Source organism: Amblyomma maculatum, chromosome 5 (assembly GCF_055883805.1).
Source record: "Amblyomma maculatum isolate TAMU_Amacu chromosome 5, ASM5588380v1, whole genome shotgun sequence".
In the NCBI taxonomy this organism is placed as follows: domain Eukaryota; kingdom Metazoa; phylum Arthropoda; class Arachnida; order Ixodida; family Ixodidae; genus Amblyomma; species Amblyomma maculatum.
In genome coordinates, this window is record NC_139348.1 from 141,379,741 (window position 1) to 141,401,371 (window position 21,631).

General features: G+C 46.9%; 1 protein-coding gene and 1 long non-coding RNA gene across 2 annotated transcripts in view; one reads left to right on the forward strand and one right to left on the reverse strand.

The window, feature by feature from the left end:
- The window catches only part of LOC146189765 (uncharacterized), a 253,022-nt gene that overhangs the window by 87,665 nt on the left and 143,726 nt on the right, over nt 1-21,631 (forward strand). The window lies entirely within an intron of this gene.
- LOC146189766 (glycogen synthase kinase-3-like) lies at nt 4,395-10,819 on the reverse strand. Its single transcript, XM_084604527.1, has 3 exons — nt 9,610-10,819; nt 7,387-7,773; nt 4,395-5,741 (listed from the first exon to the last, which is right to left on the reverse strand). Exons 1-3 carry the CDS (start codon nt 10,150-10,152, stop codon nt 5,037-5,039), a joined length of 1,635 nt encoding a protein of 544 aa, XP_084460653.1. The 5' UTR covers nt 10,153-10,819; the 3' UTR covers nt 4,395-5,036.

Here is a 21,631-nt window from a genome sequence, read left to right on the forward strand (position 1 = left end):
TTGTTTAGTGCCTAGCCTGTTAGTTTTACGGGCATGCTCTTCTATACTAAACTGAAGCGCAGTAGTTTTCAACTTTGTCTTTTTTGTGTTTGTTTTGCCCGCATGTTCGGCCTTGCTTGGAGAGGTCTACTGCGGACGGCGATTATTGAAATAGCTGGGGCCCCCGCATCTCTTCACGCCGCATTCTTATGTTGGCCGCGTTCAATTTCACGGTCCTTGCATTGGCGCGCTTGAAGTGTTGCGACAAGTGCTTTGTGCGGTGCATTCTTGCACTGTTTCTTTCGGTCTTCTCGTGCCGATCTTATTTTCTGCTTCAATTTCTGTAGTGTTCCTTGTTTTCATGTCTGACAGAGACGAAGGCGCCCCTTGTTGACCTTAACGGTTGTCTGGCCTTGGCCTTTTTATTACTTTCATTGTTTATTCCCATCCTGTTGACAGATACGGCGCGCGGTGAAATATCCTAGTCCTCCATCCTCATATTGCGCAAGTAGTGAAGGACCCTTACGTCATGGTCTCCCACGGCTACTCGCAAAGATCTGAAACCTCTTTTTCTTTCCAGCTCCTCAGGCATTACGGTGTCGGCGGGGACGTGTCAACCCGTACGGCGAGCACCAGAGTTAAAGTTATGAATAAAAAGCGCAAAATATGACAGTGTGTTAAGAGATATAGGCAGTGAAGTATAACGTAAAGGGAAATGGAGACTGTATATGCAAAATATATGGAGCCAAAAAAGTTTAGTTTTGTTTTTAGTCTGTTGTAGACTTTAGCTTGGCTTTGTCGTCAATATTTTTCGCCCCTATATGCATAATTTTTCTCCGCAATATATGGGATGAAATTATGAGGGCACTGCGGGTTTTTTCATCCAACTTTTCATCTGAAAAAGACTGACTCTGTGCCACTTTGTATGATATGTATGTCGATAAATGATATGTATATGCATGATGCGCATACGTATATACGTATGTATATATGATATGTATATGTTATGATATGTATGTGATATGTATGGATGTTATGATGTTATTATATGGTCGGATGTAATATTTTATGATATGTTGTATGATATATCAGTTAACTATGCATTTATGCTGAGAAAACCGCATCTAGAATTTAGTGTGTGTGTGTGTGTGTGTGCGTGTGTGCGTGTGTGCGTGTGTGCGTGTGTGCGTGTGTGCGTGTGTGTGTGTGTGTGTGTGTGTGTGTGTGTGTGTGTGTGTGTGTGTGTGTGTGTGTGTGTGTGTGTGTGTGTGTGTGTGTGTGTGTGTGTGTGTGTGTGTGTGTGTGTGTGTGTGTGTGTGTGTGTGTGTGTGTGTGTGTGTGTGTGTGTGTGTGTGTGTGTGTGTGTGTGTGTGTGTGTGTGTGTGTGTGTGTGTGTGTGTGTGTGTGTGTGTGTGTGTGTGTGTGTGTGTGTGTGTGTGTGTGTGTGTGTGTGTGTGCACGCGCGCACCCGCGCACGTTATCATCAACATAAGTGAAATTCACTTCATATAAATCAGTCCTACTTGCAGTACACTCGGTTTTGTATACAGTTGTGTAGGTGGGGTGTAAACGAAAACTCGTAATATAAAAAGACGACATGAACCGGCTCGGCAGCTTCTGGTTTGAGGATCCAATGACAAAACGGTGCATCACGATAGCAAGCTTGAAAAAAATTCCCAGAATGTCGTGATATGAGTGTAATGGCCGGGTAAGTCATCTCATGAGCGCTGTAGGAAAAAAAAACAAAAAACATCCAGGCACAGGCAGCATAGAGGTTCGCGCCAGCTGAAGCCGCGATACGCAATAAGTAGTGTGTTGTGAGCCAGTCGTGTTTAATAAATGTCAAGGCCAAAATAAAGACCTCAAAGCAGATCAAAAATCGGTGGTTGCTTAATACTAAACTTGAACACTCCAGGTGATCAATAAAGCAAAAGGTTCACAGAGAGAGCTCTTTACTAAACGACTGTTTCGAATCTATTGTATCTTCCTATCCCAAAGCACAGCGTATCGCTTTGGTAATTTGTTCACTCCGCGATACACAGTTCACCAAAATCATTATACTACTTTGTTTCGGAGAGAACCGCGCGCGATGCCAAGTTGGCCAAGTTTCTCACTTGACCAAGATATACGACGAGCGGAACGTTACAGATTCACTTTTTTCTTTTCGACGGGCGCAGAAAACGTTCGTTCACCTTTGCGTGGGAGATATATTGCTGGCGCAGCATTGCGATCAAGTAGAGAGCTTGCTGAAAGCGTCAGTGCTTCCCCAAGCGAGTAGCTTGATTTCTTGTTCTCTTTTTCGTCACAAAAGTAGACGTATCAAGGTCTGTGAAAGGTAGCGTGTGGAGACCAAAAAAGAAAAAAAAAAATGGCGTCGAAAGAAATAAAAAAACAAGACAGATAAAAAGGAGCCTTCACTCGCACATTTCCCGTTCGTCAGGCGGTTCCTGCTCCCTTATACCCCAATCCCGACCACAACGGGCAGCAGCTGCTGACGTCCGGTCCTTTCCGGTAAACAAGGCGGCATTGCTCGGGCCGCCGAGCGCGCCGCATTAACCCGTTTTCAATGCAAAAGCTAAGCCTCGTCGGGCCCGAAGCTTCAGCAGCGCCACCGGATGAGTGCTGGCGCGATTTGTTGCGCCGCGCGGCAGCGGCCCGGGCCGAAAAAGCAAGCGCGACCATTTATCACGATCCGGGGCCGCCGCCGCCGGCTTGGAAGCGAAGTTTGGGGGAAAGTAGGGGGCGGCCGCTGCTGCGGCCTGATGGGCCGCCGGCTTTCGGTTCGTGGTCGAATATGGTTTTTATACCCCACCGGCGAGAGCATAAGCGGTTTCTTTTTGCCCGCGAAAATAAGGAGCCCTGCCTCAAGGAGGATGGGGAGCAACCAGTTTCGAAAGCAAACAACGCAGTTTCGGGAGAAGCCTCTCGATTTTGATCCTCAGCCTCCCCCTTCCCTAGATGCAGAATGAATTACGGCTTGCCGTCATCGCTACGAGAAAAATTTTCCCTAGCACTGCGGGCGCGGCGATGCACGAGCGTTGAGGAAAATGTGCGGTGCGGTGTGTGCAGTATATGTAAAGCTGATCGTGTGCTCGGGTAGCCGGCAGCCTGTGCCTCTCTCGCTTCGAAAGCCGTAGCGCATAGCGTTCCCGCCGAACGGGCGGCCGACCGCTTCTTGTGTTTTCCTACTCCGGAAATCGAAACATTCTGGTTGCAAATGGCCTTTCTCCTTTTCTTCCGCCACCGCTCGGTGAGTGTTCGGCTCATTTATTCCTGCCTAATGGTTTTTCTATGATACAATTTAGCGTCCACCCTTTCTTTCCATACGCACTTTCACGCTCTCCTCCTCTCCACGCTGCGTCCCTTATTAATGTCGTTTCGCCTGTCCCGACTGACTCGCTCTTTTCTGTGCGGTTTGCCTCCTTCCTGCTCATTTAACGCCAGATCCCAGTTGCGTCGCTCGCCTCAAATGAGCCACCTAGTATGCATCCGTTCACGGAGATTGCAACCGCTTTTTTTTTTTTCCTTTTCCTGTTTTGGTTACGATTTCCTGACTGGGATAACCGCTTTCGGTTTAGATGCAATGCGCCCAAATGCGATCTACGATTGGCGGGGATGAATGCCTGGGTGCTTTGTCTTCCACTCTGTATAGCGGCGCAGTGACAGATCCTACACGTGTCACTAATTAAGCGTGCTTGGCAATGTGTAGTTGGGACAGATTTTATTTTTGGCGTGGGGGAGGGGTGGATACTTTTATCTATTTCCTCTACTAACCTGCTTCCTCAATCGACTATGCCTTCTGGTTTTATTGATTTTTAACTGCTGCAGGTTAATGCCTCCGTCGGTGGATGCAGAGAAACTTCAATTTCGCAAGTAAGACACTTTCGCGGTCTATTTGCCTCATGAACTTTGATATAAGTCCGCACTCCATACACACGGAAAGAACAGCAAAGCGGAAAGCGGAAAACAGACAGCTTCTCCTGCTTCCCTTTTCCAAGTACTAAAGGTCTTTGTACTGTGAAAAACTGCGCCGAACTAAACACACCACAAGAAAGAAGACGGGTGGTGTGTGGTGTGTTTAGTTCGGCGCAGTTTTTCACAGTACAAATATGAACCAAATAGCCCAAGAAACGGCATTAATACTAAAGGTCTTGTGTGATATGTAGTGCAACTTATTTAGAGGTCACTTCTTCCTGGTAAAACGATGTAAACCCACAGCACATTACGTTGTTTGGTACTCTATGAGTGACACCTCGTGGCTGTTGCTCCATCTGCAGAATTAGAGAAAGTGTGCTACATGAATAGACGCTCCTGATTAGAAGTTTATGTCGTTGTTTAGCCCAACCTTATCTTTACCGGAAACGTATCTATAGCTTCTTGAAAACGAGAAAGTTCGGCCGTACTTAGAGGTCGTCTCAAAACCTGCAATTCAGTCGACCAAACCAAAGTTCGTAAAATGTAAAGTATTATGCGCTTTTGACAACTTGAACTTTATTTCCTCGCTTTAAGCGATTTGGCAATAGATAAAATGAGAGAAAGAAAAATGCGGCATGACACTCATGACTGATCCCTACAAGTTTGGCACCAGTAAAAATATTAAAAGAAAGAAAAAAATAAACTGCTTCTCGCGTTCTGGTGGCGTGACATACTTTTCTTCGTTTGACACTAATACTAGGCGAGTGAAAGCCACCGGCAGTAAACAGCACATATTTGTACACATGGTTGTTGCGGTGCTTCAAAGGGCAGATCAAGTTGGTCCCTGTTGCTCGTCTTCCGACTCCTAAACAAAAGACTCGCAAATACTGCCAACAAACTGCTTGCTTTGTTTTCTTTTCTCATCACGACACCCGCATCGTGGTTGTCGGAGCGAGAAATCGCAAAGCCACGCCACCAGCACGAAGCAAGTCGCCATCACACATGAGCACCACACAAGTAGAGGCCCGCGGTTTGAAGCCTTGTTGCTGCGACGGCGAAGTTTCTTCACACGCGCTGTCCCAGGTCCAACGAGCGTCCGTTGTGAAAGAACCCCAACGTTTTGCGCGGAAAGATGGCTTACGTCACTTTTTCGGCAATGACGGCTTTCTGGACATCATGTTGCTTCCGGTTCCGGGCTGCTGGGGTCGCAGTAGATGGTTGATGGCCGGGTTCACCTGGAGCTCTTCGTTGGAGAAGTTGAAGAGCGGTGGCAGTGGGCCACCGTCCGGAAGAGTGGCGCCTGCCAGCCGGAGGTCATCAAAGAACGAATGGGCCATGCCATCGAAGCACGTAATCCTCTTGCTCGGTACGTAGTCCAGGAGCCTGATCAATAGGTCGATGGCCTTGGGCGTCCCTTTCCCCTCGAGCACACGCTCCCACGGCACAGACTTCCGCTTGGGGAACCTGCACTCGGTCCAGTTTGGATTCATCTGGAGGACTTGCTCTTCGGTGGGGGTGCCCAGTATCCTCATGATCTCGGAGAACTGATCCAGGTTGCTGTCGCCAGGAAACACCGGCCTGGCGATGAAGAACTCTGCCAGTACACAGCCGGCAGACCAGACGTCCACCATGGTGGTGTACTCGGTGGCACCCAGGATGAGTTCGGGTGCCCGGTAGTAGCGCGAGCAAATGTACGCCACGTTCGGCTCGTCCTTGATGAGTATCTTGGCCGAGCCGAAGTCGCACACCTTTACCACGCACTTGTCCGGGTCGCAGAGCAAGTTCTGCGGCTTGATGTCCCTGTGGCAGATGCCTAGCATGTGGATGTACGCCAGACCCCGCAGTACCTGCACATTCGCAGCCCGAACAGAGGAAAAGGCTAACTTCCTCTAGCTCCCAAAACCACGAGCCAGAGACGTCCTTCTTACATCCTTTACATGACATCTCTTATTTCTCTGCTGCGATGGTTCAGTGGTAGGGGTGTTTGAGTGTTGAGCAGGAGGACGAGAGTTCGATCCCGGCCGTGGCAATCGCCTTTTGGTGGATGTGAAACGCAAGGACATTCGTGTACTGTGCGATGTCAGTGCATGTTTAAGAATCTTAGCTGGTCTAAAATAACTGGACCCTACAGTCCCCCATAGCCAATATTGCTTTGAGATGTTAAACGACATACACGAAACTAGATAGATACATTTGTCGTCGCTAAAAGACATCGTTTCAAAAAGGTTGTCTCGTCTATATGCGCAGTGTTCACACTTTCAAATGAAGATACCAGTTGCCTCTTTTTTTCAATATGTCTTAACTCCATAAGTTTAATTATTTTCTACTTAACGGAAGACTGATGAAAAAAAGCTCTCAGGCAAGAAAAAGGCAACACCTCAGAGAAAATAATCTTAATTCGCATGCCTTTATTTAGTGTGAAGCATGCTATGCTACAAAAAATGAAGTTGCGCGTTAATGCCGGTGCAGCTCTTCAGTATGTTTCCTGTGCGCACGATTCCTTCTAGGAAGCAAATTTTGTAAACGATCTAGCATGCGAAAAAAAGAACCTCGTCGTGTACTGTTTACTTAGCGGACAAGCCTGAAAGACGGTGCGCAAACACAGATCAGTCAGTGCGCTAGGACGCCCGCGCAAACTTAAGAAGGGACGAATTCAGAAACGTAGGCGCCGTCTATCTGAGTCCCGCCTCATGTTTTTGCAGTTTTCTTCATAACAGCGTGTCGCTTAACGCTTTAGTTAAACATCGGTTGTCGAAAGCACGCTGTTTTCTATAGCACCGTATTTATATTCATTCGTGTCCAGTCATGACTGCGCGCTCACTATTTAAAAGGCTCGCGAACTGAGCTAGATGCTTAAATTTCGTATTCTTAAACTTTGGACGCATAACACTTGCTTTCACAAACTTCGGCTTTTCGTGTGAAGTGGTGTTACGAAGGCTAGAATTGCAACGTTTTAGTCAAAGAAACGTTAGATACGAATGTCGATGCTTGTGCGCGACTTTTCTGTGTCCCTCGTTCATTCCTCACAAATCTTCACGAACAGAACGTTATCTAGGAATATTGTTCCCACTTCCAGCTCTTAATCGATTAGCTTTATCCTTCATCGCCTTCTTCTAGCCGTTTTAAAGACGTTCTTACCCAGACATTCTTTACAAGAGCATTTTCAACGAAAATATTTTTATAAATGCTAATTTTCCCCGCATATAGTGGTATTTCGCGATAACAATCAATATACTCGCAGGTTTTACCTATGAATGTTTGTAGGCATTTTCTTTTTATGGTGAAGAATGTCCTCTATTAGATTTACACGGGAGTTTTAACGACTCCGTTTAAGCGAAAGTCAATCTTTAAAAGGGAAGGTTATGGTGCGCATCGGAAGACTAAATCATTGCTATCATAACGATCATAACAGTATCTTACAAAATATTCCGCTGGTGCCTCACAATTAGAATCAATGTCCAAAATAACTGAACCTGCTACGTCACTGCGTACCTGGTACATGTACAGCTTGATGAAGAACAGCGGGAATGTGTGCTTGTTCCGGCTGTAGTGCATGATCACTCGGTGCACCGTCTCCGGGATGTACTCCATGATGAGGTTCAGGTACACGGTGTCCTTATTCTTGTCCAGTGTGCAGAAGAAGTAGCACAGTCTCGTGATGTTCGGGTGCGACAGCGAGCGGATGATCTGCAGCTCGCGGTTCTTGAACTTGCGGTCCTGGCGGACCCACTTGACGGCGTACACCTCGCCGCTGTCCACAAGCTTGATCTGCTGGACGACGCCGAAGGTGCCCTTGCCGATAACCTTGGTGCTGATGTACGACATCTCAATGAGCTCGTCGTCGGACCCATCGGCGCGGACCACTTGTACCGTTTTTACCTGCGAACGCGAGGAAGAGCAGAACGCACCGATGACGCCACCTGTACACGCCTGAACTCAGCCTGATACGGCCTTGAGGTTGCGCGTACTCTATATCTAGCAGATAGGTTCTCACAAAGTACTAAATTTGAGCCTAAGCTTTCGAAATAGAAACGCACTATAATGGCACTCTGCTCAAAATAATCGGGGTTGTTTTTGGAGCGGGCTAAGAGCCCGGGATAACTTTGCGGTACGTTTATCCTCGAAGCGTTTCATTTGCTCCTCCTCTTCTGGTTTGCCGCAAGACACTGCGGCAAATTGACTGAAAGTAGACAACGTTTACAAAGCTGGATTGATCGCCCATCACTGTTTCCTCCTTTTAGTCTCCGTTCTTCAACGTAAGCTCGTGAACATGCATTCATGTCCAGTCGCGCCGAGAAACAGGAAAAAATTCAACGCCTCATTTTCGGTGCCAATAAAGAATAATGCGGAACTTTTGAATGAAAGGGTCTATAGGAGAGCGCTGCACATTTGTTAAAGAGAAAGAAAACCCCGGCAGGAATTACAGGAACTAGCAAATTCTGATTGATCTGCAGACAAAATTCAATGTAAAGAGAGAACTGTTTCGAAATAAAATGTTCGTCAGCTGATTAGTAAACACTGTGCCGCGAGGTGCGGAGGTGTAGCTACGAGGAATACCGTTTATTGAACTTCTTAGATAGAATGTACACTTTAAAACAGAACAGGCGCATGTGCAGGCTTGAACATGATTTCTTACCATCCCTTCAATAAAAAAAAAAAAAGTATATTGCTCCATTGACGACACATTGCGAAAAAAAAAAAAGGAAATGACACGACCGCGAACGCATCGACCGCCAACTTAAATGAAATACAGTGCATTGCTATCCAATATGCAGGACTCCATTATAGAAAGAGAGAGAGCGAGATAGAGGAAATTAGATATAGGATACTTGAGAACGCAACATAGAAGAAAAAAGTAGGAATGGTGGTTTGTGGTTACCCCTCAGATCTTTTTTCATTTTGTATCGTGCGGTCACTATTTATTTTAAGGTAGTGAACAAAAATATATTTAAATACCAGTTTTCTAGCACGTGACATTCACAGGCCCCATGAGAGGCTTTGTGAATCACGTGGAGCCACCAAAAGAGCAAAAAACATTATGCGTGATTTCTGCCAATCAGTACTGACTTCATCCTTGAGAACAATCATGTCCACTATGGCGTGACTCAATATCGATGATCTTATTGCAAACCACTGCAGCACCGACAATCTTTTACCGTGCACGTATCTCGTCAAAACCAGCGACACGTTGGTGATAAAGTTTCCATGCCATCCCGACCGCACAAGCTGCATCAGAAGTTAACCATCCATGACGTCTGAAATGTCAATGCGAAACATGCATATAATAAGCAACTGTGGATTCCGATACCTTGCTGAGAAGCATCGGATCACGTATCTGAATTATCGGAACACCTTTGCATAGCTCAGTATTAAAAGCCAAGGCTGGTTCAACACTGAACACAATGTGCATCTACCTAAACTGACAAATTCATGCAAATGAACCGCACAACGAAGTTTCACTGCCACAATTCAGCGCAAATACCTAACATTACCGCCACCACGAGGCATCATCGGCGCTTACTATATACGGGACGGGGACGTCGCTAACGAGGTTGGTGGCGATCGGTAGAGCGTCAACCAGTACCACCATCTTCCCTACCACGAAACAGACGTGACCAGTAGTTGTGATCGCGTTAACCAGTAAGCACTACTTCCTCTGTGTACATCGGTGTCAGTGGAAGCTAGAAGCGTATACATAATGGCAGAGGGGCCCACCTTCTGTCCGTCGCGCTTCGTGATGACAATGTCTGTGATGGGCAGGTGGTAGTAGCCGCCGCCTCCGGGGTTGTTGCCGGTCGTGGAGAAAGCGGTTAGCTTTCTCGCCATTCCCGCGAATGACTCCGTCGTGAGGGCCGGCTGGACGTCGGGTTGCTTGCTGCTACAGGGTGGTGGCGGGGGCGCCGGCCCCGCTACGACCGCATGGGAGCCGCGGCAATCAGGAGGCCCCGACGCCGACCGCCTCTGGGGCACACATAACGCTGCGCCCAACCGTGTCCCGGCGGCACACTCGTCTTCTTGGGGCAGCGAGCGTGGGTTTTTGTTTTCTCTGGGCCAATCTTGTTGGATGCACCAGCCGGCCGCCGGTGCGCGCGCCGGGCTGGGCGCGAGGCCGGCACGGCTCGGGCTTCGGCTCCTAGATCGGCACTCGGCCCGCTGCTGCTGTTTCTGTCGCTGCCGCCCACCGGCCGGCTGGCCGCATGTTTCCGGCGGTGACCACAGAAACCAGGTGAGCATCGCTGCCGAAACAGGGTACGCCATTTTCACGAGGCAAGTACTGGGAGGGCGTCTCGCTGGTCACGACGCTGTCGGGCACTGACTAAGCAGGTCACCGCATTTAGAAGTCTTCAGGCACAGCCATAGCTCCAGTGTGCATTCGACGAAGGTCAGTGAAATCATGTCCCAAACAATCCGCTCTCGGGCCGCCTGTCCACCAACGATTTCCGAAGACCGCCGGTTACAGAACAGCCAAATCCAAGCTGAAGAGGCAAGTAGCAGGCACCTGAAATAACATGCGGGACCACGACGAGATAGGATTGTCTACGCCACTTTTAAAAGTCGCTTCTTCAGAAGGAGCGCCGCTGCTGAACACGCTGGGGGTTTTTATGCGATGCCATCTTACCTGCTGACACAGTAGGGCCTTGATGCTGCTTTGTCACGTTGAAGATGCGGTCCTTTCCAGCCTTTGCGTGTAGAAGCACACTGGGAAATAGGTGAACGCTGTAGCAGGAATGTAACGCCTGGAGTTTGTAGCGGTTGCGCAGAGCTCAGCAAGCTTACATTATTACACGAAAAGACTAATAAAAGGATGGCTCTTAACATCGGTTCGACAGCGTTCGCGACTGTTATCAGAGCCTACCGAAATGCTTTGGACGTGTCACGCGCGCAAAAAAATAAAAAAGAAAGGTAACGAATCGCCTACGCTTGTTCGGTCCATTCTATTTATAATGAACTATATTTCTATTTTGACACGAAAGCGTCAATGGAAAACCCGGTGCGGTTTGGTGCGGGTGTGTCGAGAAAACCTGGGTCGGTCGAGAGGGTCTCACGTTACACGGAATGGAAATAGGTGAAAACAACATATCGCTATTGATTCCAAGTCCGCAACTTAACTCAGGTGTCATACCATGTAAGAATGTAAAGTGAATTATTATTATTATTATTATTATTATTATTATTATTATTATTATTATTATTATTATTATTATTATTATTATTATTATTATTATTATTATTATTATTATTATTATTATTATTATTATTATTATTATTATTATTATTATTATTATTATTGGTTCTCAGGAAGGGAAAGGCGCAGTACCTGTCACACTTGTTTCTCTGGACGCCTGAACCGAAGGCGAAACGAAGTGGCGTCCGTGTACTATGCGTTGTCAGCGCACGTATAAGATCTCCAGGTGGTCGAAATTACTCCGTAGCCCTCTACCACGGCTCCTCTTTCTCTCTTACCACTTTCACTCCCGCCTTCCTCCCTTACAAATTGGGTTCAGGTGTCTACAGAAACAAGTGTGACAGATACTGCACCTTCCCCTTCCTTTGAACCATTATTATTATTATTATTATTATTATTATTATTATTATTATTATTATTATTATTATTATTATTATTATTATTATTATTATTATTATTATTATTATTATTATTATTATTATTATTATTATTATTATTATTATTATTATTATTAACCAAGCCGTAAGAAAAAAAACTGATTGATTTATAGGAAGGGAAAGGCGCGGTAACTGTCACTTGTTTTCTGTGGACACCTCAACCGCGCCGTAAGGGAACTCTAATTTTTTTTTTCAAGCCGTCAGAAAAAGGAGGAAGGTAGGAGTGAAAAACGAGAGAAAGAGGTGCCATAGTGGAGGGTTTCGGACCACCGCGCAACATATGCTTTCGCCTCATCGCACTTATCGGTCGGAAGTGCCCCCTAGATATTTTGTGTAAATTATAGCGTCACTTATGTCTAAATTTTACAGTGAGCAATATTTCAGCGGGCCTTCCGTATTTCTGAGATGCTGATGCGGGCATTAATTCGTGTCTCTAATTATGTTTGAAAGTAGGCTTTCTGCTGCACTGTGAAGGTTTCGTACGCTTATGTTGGGACCATAAATGAAGTCTGCTAGCATCTGTACAGTTTCCATCGACGTGACACGGAGGGTGTTAGATGAAAGGTATCGCATGCAAAGCGCATATCCAACGAGCCGACATAAACAGCACCAAATGTAGCGATAAGAGAGATATGCCTTAACAACGCGGACTGACCGGAGACGAGTATACGTAGCGGTCTGTTAAACTTATGTCATAAATGATAATGCCAGATATAAATGGCATGCCAATTTGCATTGCATCTGTTGCGTTGAGCTGGTGTCCAGCTGAAGTTGCGTCATGTGCACGATAAGCAGCGTTTTCTTGCGTGAGACGTTCTTGCTCGTCAGGACCGATGTCGTGACTCAGCTTTCGAAACACATCTAGGAGGCCCACCCGCCTCACCGGGTCGATACAGATTGATGCAGACAGCATGATGAATGTTGTCCGTGTTCTTTGAGGCGCTCGATAATACAGCACGAACTTCTCTCTTTTCTACTAGGTGCAGCTGGCAGTGGACATTTCCTGGTTCTATCCCCAGAATACCGCAAACTACGCTCATGTGACTGGCGTCAATTCATGGTCGGATATTTAATATTTGGTGTTAATGCGAACATTGTTCTGTGAATATTTTGGCTGCTTCTGTTTATTTTTGTTATCGAAAGGAAAGTAAAATCAAGGCAGCGTGGACTTTCATCACTGCCAGCCTTTGCCATGTGACTTAGCTGGGCTCAATAAGCAGTGCACTGTGGAGGGTGCGGAAAAGGGTAGGATGCAGTATGTACATCTATACGGTATGTTCTCACCGGTTTGCTCATGAGCAATTTTATTTTCTGCCGAAAGTGTACATTTTGTTCAGTATAGCAACTGTTACTCTACGGATTTGGGAGTTAGCGCTATCCGGCTGTATTGTGTTAACGAAAGCGTTTGTCTCTCATAATCCCATCATATACACCGTAATTTCCGTCACCCAGTCCACGAGCTGTGCAAGTATGAAGGTTGTAATTTCGCCTTTTGGTTCTTGCGCCGTGCATGCGTACGCAACGCACTGGTTGCCAACCTCGCTCCTGAGGGCTGCGTACTGCATGAGGACTGTATACTGGAAGTGACAGCACAAATTCCGACATTTCCTTGTTTCTCCTAGTTTCCACGGGAAGGCGCTAGCGTCTGGCTATTGCGTTATTTGGCCACTAGTGATATTTTGCCACAGAAATTAGAACGATCATCGTAACCCCAGCTAAAAACCGTATGAGTCACAATAACCTCATACAGATTTCTCATACTAAACTCATACTAAAGACATACAAATCTCATACAGTCTCATATATTTCTCATACATTGAATGATATTTGTATGAGATGATATGAGATTTGTACGAGTTTAGTATGAGAAATTTGTATAAGGTTATTGTGACTCTTAGGGATTTCTCACTAGGGAATTATCATCATAATCGCAGTCATCATCATTATCCCTAACAGTACCAGTGAAGCGAAAATCGGAAACCGAAATAAAATTCTCCCAGTAGACACAGTTTAAGCATCTCTTCGTGAAAACTTGCCCGCTCTAAACGGTAGAATATTCTCGCGTGCATGTTTTCCCGAGAATACTCCGTAACTAATTCTTTGACGTCTTTCTTTCGGATAGTTTGTTCCACCGTACTTTAGATACATTGAGATCATTCGCCAGCCTGTCTTGCTCTAATAGAGACAGCTTCGAGCTGAGCAATTTGTCCAGTCATTACTTCGTCGCCGGCACCGGCCCAGAGAGTAATGCTCGGACGTTCTGGAGAAGAATGGCCAGTCTCCCAACTCGTTTATCAAGCCTCCGTCTCGTACTTAAAGGGACTCTCAGGGTATAATCGCCGCACTCTAGCTACAAAGGAGCTCCTTCCACAATAAACGGAGCTTCTATGAAACATAAAAGGACGGGGGGAAAATGAAAATACAGGTTCCGCCGTCACCGGACGGTCCCGGAAGTAAACTGCGTTGCGTTAACAGTTTTCGTAACGCTAGTACTCTCACTCAGCCTCCTCGATGTCTATGCGGGCATCTTGTGAAGCTTGAAATAAAGTAGATATCGCCAGGACTGAATTGCGATCCCGCATTGATGCGAACACGGTAGCTTCGCTGACCACTGTGTATCTGATTGCCACTCCCTCGTTCTGTGTATTAATGAAGAAATATTTCCTTCCTGATATACGGCGGGCGCAGGATTTGTCATCGCGAGCTCTGGACACTATGCGTACTCACGAGAAAGGAAAGAACAACTGCGGCGCTGAGAGGAGGAGGGAAATGTCCTCAATCTCGGGATGTGCTCTCTGGCCATGTATACGCCGTCGCGTGAAGTCAGAGCTAATAGAAAAAAATAATAATGAAAAACAATTTCTTTAAATAAGGAATGTAAAAATAACAATAACACAGAAAAGCTATAAATAGAAAAGAAGCATAATAAAAAGGATACTGATGCAAAGTAAAGCAAGTAAAGTAAAAAAGCAGTACTCTTAATAGAGTCTGGTTGTAAGATGCAGGATTGAATCCCGACCTCGACGCCCGCTTTTCGATGGAGGCGCAAAGCAATGCGCCCGTGTGCTGTGCGATGTCAGTGCACGTTAAAGAATTCCAGGTGACCGAAATTTCCGGAGTCCTCCGCGACGGCGTCTCATAGCCTGATTCGCTTTGGGACGTTCGACCCCACAAACCACCTCCTTACGAAGTTGTACACGTCGGAAAAGCGACGAAAAGCAGAAGGAATTCATAACGAAAATAAACACCGAATTTGCAATGCTCTCACATTTTGGCACGTAAGGGAACTTAAGTGCACCCCTGTAATTTGTGCGTGTGTCCATCGTCGTCACACAGCCATAGCCAACCAGAGAGCAACTCTTCACACAGACGTGCAAAAGTTAGCAGAAGTCACCTTTGGACGTTGAATATGCGGCACGCCTATACTATGCATCTACCTGTACCGTACCTGGCCTACACCAGTGCCATGCCTACGTTGTACATCATATCGTACCTGTACGGCATCTGTGCCACACCTGTATCATGGCTCTGTCATGCCTATACCATACATGTATAATGCTTTCTATATGTGCTGCAGCGGTGCTCCAACGTTCCCACGCCATTTCACGTGTGATGGGAAGGGAGGCTGTCCACGTGCATATGAACAAGAAGGTTGTAGATAGCACATTCATTGTGTTTATGAGCCGACCTTTTTTTGTTGCATGCATGGTGGCACGGACTGTGGCTAACGTATTCTGACTTATCGAAATGTGTCACGCATCGTGAACATGCGAGATCTACGAAATCGGTGCGTATCAGTGCCATGTTCTACTACAGTCTCCTAGAACGCCCAGCGAAGCAGAGGCAGATAGTCGGTTTTGCACCGCTTTCACGATAACAAAAAAAAAAAAAAAGAAGTATTGGCTTCCTTCGAGAAGAGCCATCTGGTAGTTCATTAGCGCTATAAACATTCCGCTGTTTTATCTTTTGTTAAACGTCGTTCGGCTGGTCTCTTCGGTACCGAACTTACTTGTACCATCGCTTACTGTTCATAAAGCACCGCTTCGCAGTTCTTAAAGGAAAAAAGAACGGAAATAAATAAACAACTGCATAAACAACTAATTAGTTGTTTAAATCCAGGGGGCTCTAAAGAACCCAGGAAGCCACGTTTTCACCAAAGTGTGCGGAAAACCGAATGACAAGCGACCGCACGAAAAAAAAAAACCGAATTCACATTTTAACAATATAAATAAATAATAAATTGTATTATTAATGAACTAGCGAATACATGAATGGATATTCAAACGAACGAAACAAATAACGAAGGGAGGAATGAAACAAATAGCGAATGAATAAATGATCAGCCGGTCAGTTAACAAGCTATAGGGAGGGATGATTAAATAAGTGGCGGACCATTACACACCGGCGTCGCTGTGATTAAAGAAATCTCATCCCCTGACGAAGTGAAACACCTCACTTGATTGGACCGCACTCTGGCTTGCTAACTTGATTGCGAAGCGATGCAAGTTCACTATGCACACATTCGCTAGAACGCACTGAGAGTGTCTCTCTTCTTTTCTAAATGTTTCAGGCGAGCGAGCAACGGCGCGAAACAAGCAAACACTAGGGGCAAACTTAAAAGAGCTCGCAAGAGAGAATCCAGGGAACGATAGCGGCCTCTTTAAAAGACCATTAGGTGCTTGTGGTGCGAGCTGCGGATGTTGAGGGCGGCTTTTATTTTTACTTTCTCCGCGAAAAGACAGGCGTCGCAGATAAGGAGACTCCTGGCAAACAAGCCAGGGAGGGCACTGCGCGGTACTGGCTTGTATATCGTCTCTGCGCCAATCGAAAGGGATCAATGCTGGCACCAGGTTGCGCCGCCTCTTCGAGGGAGCAAGCGATAAGCTGGGGAAAAAGGGGGGTTCGATGAACAGAGGACTAGGGAAGAGGGAAATGATGCTCTACGTCCGGACTCTAAACACGAGCGCCGCGACGGATTCCAAGTGGAAATTTCGTGGCTGAATTTCACTTGTTTCTCTGTTTCTCCCCTCAGATTCATTCCTTTTATTCGTTTTCTTTTTCTCGGAACATATCGAACGTTTATACGCCCCAGCTTCAGCGTCGCTTCATCGTTTTGGAGACAATAACGACACATTTTACGCTTAACCTCGCTTTATCTTACGCTCACTGGACACCAGCGGGGGTATGCAGAATAATCGATATTACGATTTCTTGCGCGCTATGGTTTTGTTGTTTTTGTGGTGTCAAGGTTTTCATTACGCTTGACCCTTCTCGAGGCGGCAAATAAAAGTGTAGAATCAGAGACCTCTCATAACATTAGTTGCTTTGGGACGCTAAACTCTAAAAACTACAACCAAACCATTGTCCGTTCATTTTGAAAACGACGCGGCGGACCGTCTCCCCGCCCAACGCCCCAAATGAACTTTGGTGGCCGTGCACTGCCTCCCCACTTCCCCATCGCCTCTGAATTTGTCTTCACCGTAGTTCCTTAAAACGAGCAATTTCTTTTCTATGTAGTTTCTTTAAGAAAGAAATCTTTCCTTTGCTATTCTACTTTCGCGTATGAAAACAATCTAGGCTCTGTTAAATAAAGAATTCTGACTAAATCAATTGAAATCTCTGAAAGTGGAAAGCTTCTGCCTGGCTTTACCAACAGTTCATCAAAACAGGCAGCCGGGAAAGAGGGGAGGAGGAAAGAGCCGTTTTCGAGCAGACCGCGAAACGCCAGGGCCGGGGTCGGCTAATTTGCGTATGGAAATCGGAGTGGCGCTTGGTTGAGGCTCAATTTGAGCCGTCCGCACCATCCCACCATGTGCCGGGGGAAGTTAGTCGCGATGGTGTGGTTTAGCTTGCTCCAGGGCACAACCTCCGTTCTCCCTGTTTCCCTTAACCCGCCCTCCCCATCACTGCCCACTCTGCGAACGGGAAGCGAAGGAGAGAAGGGGAAACGGTGAGACAGGCGATGGCCAAAGAGATGTGAATATGGAGAGGATGTAGCAGAGCGATTGAGGGCAAGGGTGCGTAACGTTGTTGCCCTCGCTCACGCTCTTTTTCCCAAACGTCAGCCTTTCCCTCCTGCTTTTTCCCTTGAATCCCGCCGCGTACGGGTCGAGTTCCCGTTTCGCGGGGCCGTCACTACACCCCCTCCCGGCCTCTCGTCCTTAGGCGGTGGTAAGAGGGTTCGCGACCAAGCCCCCTGCTGTTCGTTGCTATGGGCTTTTTCATTACCCCAACGCAAATCGAGATTCGAAAGACTGGGGTTAATTAGCGGCGAAATGCGCGCAATCACGCAGCTGCTGCTGCTGGCTGGCAGGGTGCCACCACTCGTTGACGTTTTCTTTTTCTTTTTTTTTTTTGCGGTTAGCTTTGGTTTGGAGCGCGTCGCTTTCTCGGAACAGCAATATGCACGAAGTTCTCCAATAGCGAAGTCGTGTAACAAAATGCCTCGAGGTCTGTACCGCGCGTTGCGTCACTTCTTGACATTTCTGTTTGACGCAGCGAGGTCTGGGGACTGATTTCTTGCCCCGATAAATCTAGTACAGGCCGAGGACAGGAGCGCTCCTGTATTGTGATGTCTCGTATTGTTCGCAAGGTTATCAATTTATCGATATTGAACAAATATTTAAAAACCGACTAATTTGTGATAAAATAGAGCAATTGATTAGTGGTCGATTGGTTAGTGGGCTCATCGATTTTTCCTTAATTCAATGGATAATTGGCTTGCCGTCACTAATAAAGCTGAATGCGCACAACGGACCTTGCTCCCTGGACCAGGCATCACATGACGACCCAGTCCTGCTGAGTGAGGTTCGAGCCTTTCCCACATACTAATCCGCTTATCGATAACTCCTCTTACCTTAACCTGTGTAGGTGGCGGCAAGCGGATTACGCGCATTCGAAGTCTTTCGACATGCTACGGTCACGAAAATCGCTTCCTATGCCTGAACGCCGTTTTCTTTCTGTGAGTTTTGGGGAGTTGTCTTTGTTGTTGTCTTTTTGTTCCGCAAGCAGATGTCTCAAATCGTTATTCGTTTATTTTACGTCTAAATCACTTTATAAAAAAAAAAAAAGGATCCAGTATGCACCCCCTTCGCATATTCAAGGCAGCTACTCCTTCTCATCCTCCTCCCCGCCTTTAAATCGCTTACTGGAATTGTCCTTATACGTATACAACATCAACACAGATAAAAAGGCCCAGTGACAAAAAGAAAAAAAAAAGCCGTTTCGGCGAAAGGATTTTTTTTTTTTTTTCTCGCCCCATGTATGTGTCGTTATTATCGGTTCCGGCTTGGCGGCGGTGTCGATTTGTATTCGCCGAGTCTTCAGATTCATTTATCTGCTTCTCCCTGACAGCACATTACCATAAATTGTCGCGTCCAACGCCGGGCTCCATTATATTAGATCCGCGGCCTGTCAGTGGTTTAGCAGCCCAATGACACGCACGGGTCCCGGCGCTCGGTGGGCTTCCCTAGATCACGGCAGCGACGGCGGTAGACAGGAACGGGGAGAGTGCGATGCGAATTCAGCATCTCAACTCGCGCGATTGGTGAAAGGCAGACAGAAAAAGAAGATGAAGAAATCTATATGCGTGAGCCGTATTACTTACTTCTTGTCGCTTGTGCTGAGTTTGCGCCGGCGGATTTCTTGTGCCATTACTCTCACCCCCCCCCCCCCTTCTTTTTCTTTCCTCCTCTTTACCCTGTATGTTATGACGGTGTCCCGTCAAGAGCTAGTTCTTCCCATTGCGTTATGAAACTGTGAAAAAAAAGTTTCAGAGGGAATTTCACAATTTATTGGTGTTACCCTGTATTTCAGAATGACTGATTGATTCGTTCGGTGGGTGTATGGTTTGGTTTGTGTTTATTAACATTCCTAAGAAACTCAGGCTACGAAAAACGCCGTAGTGGAAGGCTCCGGATATTTTGACCACTAGGAGTTCCTTAACGTGCACCGACATCGCGCAACACACGGGCGCCTTGCTTTTCGTCTCCATCGAAAAGCGGTCGCCGTGGCTGGGGTTCGGTTGGTTTGGTTTGTTTTGTGGGGTTTAACGTCCCAAAGCAACTCAGGCTATGAGAGACGCCGTAGTGGAGGACTGCGGGAATTTCGACCACCTGGGGTTCTTTAACGTGCACTGACATCGCACAGCACACGGGCGTCTTGCTTTTCACCTCCATAGAAAAGCTGCCGCCGAGGCCGGGATTCGATCCGGCGTCCTTGGGAATAGTAGTCGAACGCCGTAACCACTGCACCACCCCGGCGGGGCGGCTGGGATTCGATCCCACATTCTTGGGTACAACAGTCGAGTGCACTAACCACAGCACTACTACGGAGGGCCGATTGATTCATTTATTGATTCATTCATTGCTTTATTCATTCCCTGGAGAAAACTGTGAAAGCGGATGTCTTAAATTAGCATGTCACTTCTTGGACGTCTTCCTGCAAGATTTCAACAACTCATAGGAAATAGGCCAAAGATCATGCAGGAACAAGTGCTGTACGGTAAATACATCTTAGCTTTGGCGTAGTGGCATAGGAAGTTTCTTTTTTCTTTATGCCTTTCTAGCAATCTTACACTCCACTTCGACTTAGGACAATTAACGTCAAAACTCGTAGAAATTCACCGGTTGCGAGAGGGGGGGCTCTCCTGCCAATTTTCAAATGTTATTGCGAGGCAAAAAAAAAAAATCAAGAATCGAGAACACCCGCCTGTTCTTCTATCGTGGAGATCAGGTTTGCAAAATATTTTCTGTGTATCGGTCTTTTTTGTTTGTTTGGTTCAACGAGAGAGTACAGAGTGGCGCGAGGAATTTTAATTAAGGAGAAATTAAAGTCTTTCTAACGCGTCTGTGGTCTCTCATTAAAACGGAATGAACAGCGAACCATGACGCGCACGCAAAACCGAACGAGCGAAAAAAGCAAATCGTGAAAGCGGAGGGTATTACACAGAGGAGAAGGAGCTACTCATAAAGGAAGCAGCGGAGAGAGGATGGGTGGCGCGTTAGAGAGGCAATTGAATTTTCGTGATGCTTGCTTCTCTTTCTCTCTCTCCTAATTAGATGGAGCTCGTTAGTCGGCGCTCTAATGAAACGTTTCGAATTATTATTACACTTTTCCGTCCAGGCCTCCTTTGGAGCAGTAATTGTCAGCCATCTACTCGATGGGGCATCATTTGTTAGGCCGCCTGCGCAACGTTTCTGAACACGCTTCCCGTATGTTTCGTTATTTTTAGTATATTGATCAACGCCTTAGATCTAAACGGTGACTGAAACCCTACAAGATCTGGAACATTGGGACTAGAAAAAAAAAAAAAAAAAGACGGGAAGCCTGAAAAAGACTGAATACAATAGTGTTCTTTTATAGAGCGCAGCTCTTTGGCGCCCGTTCCTGGGTTTAGCGTCGTCGTCGGCCGCGTCGGCCTCGTAACCAGCTCCGCCCCCCCTTTCATAACCCCAGTTCGAGCCTGCGCTTCGGCAACCGGAGCCTAGCAGGAAGAGTGGGGGGGGGGGTACACTGCGGCGAACGATGGGGGCAGGAGCGCGCGCAGCAGCCGGAGAACACGAGGAAAGGAGGGGAGGGGGGGTCACCGGAAGCAGCGCTAGCAGCGACTGACTGATGCCACTGCCGCCGCTAGCGAGTCAAGACAACGTGACTGCGTAGACCTGATTTATTTATTTATAGGAAGGGAAAGGCGCGGTAACTGTCTCACTTGTTTTCCGTGGACACCGCAACCGCGCCGTAAGGGAAGGGAGGAAGGTTGGAATGAAAGTGAAAGAGAGATAGTGGAGGGCTACGGGGTAATTTCGACCACCTGGGGATCTTAGAAGTGCGCTGACATCGCACAGCACACGGACGCCTCTTCGTTTCGCCTCCATCGAAACGCAGCCGTCGAGGTCGGGTTCGAACCCGAGTACTCCGGGACAGTAGTCTGGCGTCTTACCACTGCACAACCCCGGCGGGGTGTGACTGCGTAAAACTGATTTATTTAGAGGAAGGGAAAGGCACGGTAACTGTCTCACTTGTTTTCTGTGGACACCGCAACCGCGCCGTAAGGGAAGGGTGGAAGATGGGAGTGAAAGGGGAAGAGAGAAAGAGGAGCCGTAGTGGAGGGCTA

Bases quoted from the DNA above. Each gene is read 5' to 3' on its own strand.
- LOC146189766 (XM_084604527.1), bottom strand. From the start codon at position 10,152: ATGGCGTACCCTGTTTCGGCAGCGATGCTCACCTGGTTTCTGTGGTCA. The intron at 7,774-9,609 runs GTGGGCCCCTCT...TCGCGTTCGCAG, and splicing joins CGAAGCGCGACGGACAGAAG to GTAAAAACGGTACAAGTGGT. The intron at 5,742-7,386 runs GTACGCAGTGAC...GCGAATGTGCAG, and splicing joins TCAAGCTGTACATGTACCAG to GTACTGCGGGGTCTGGCGTA.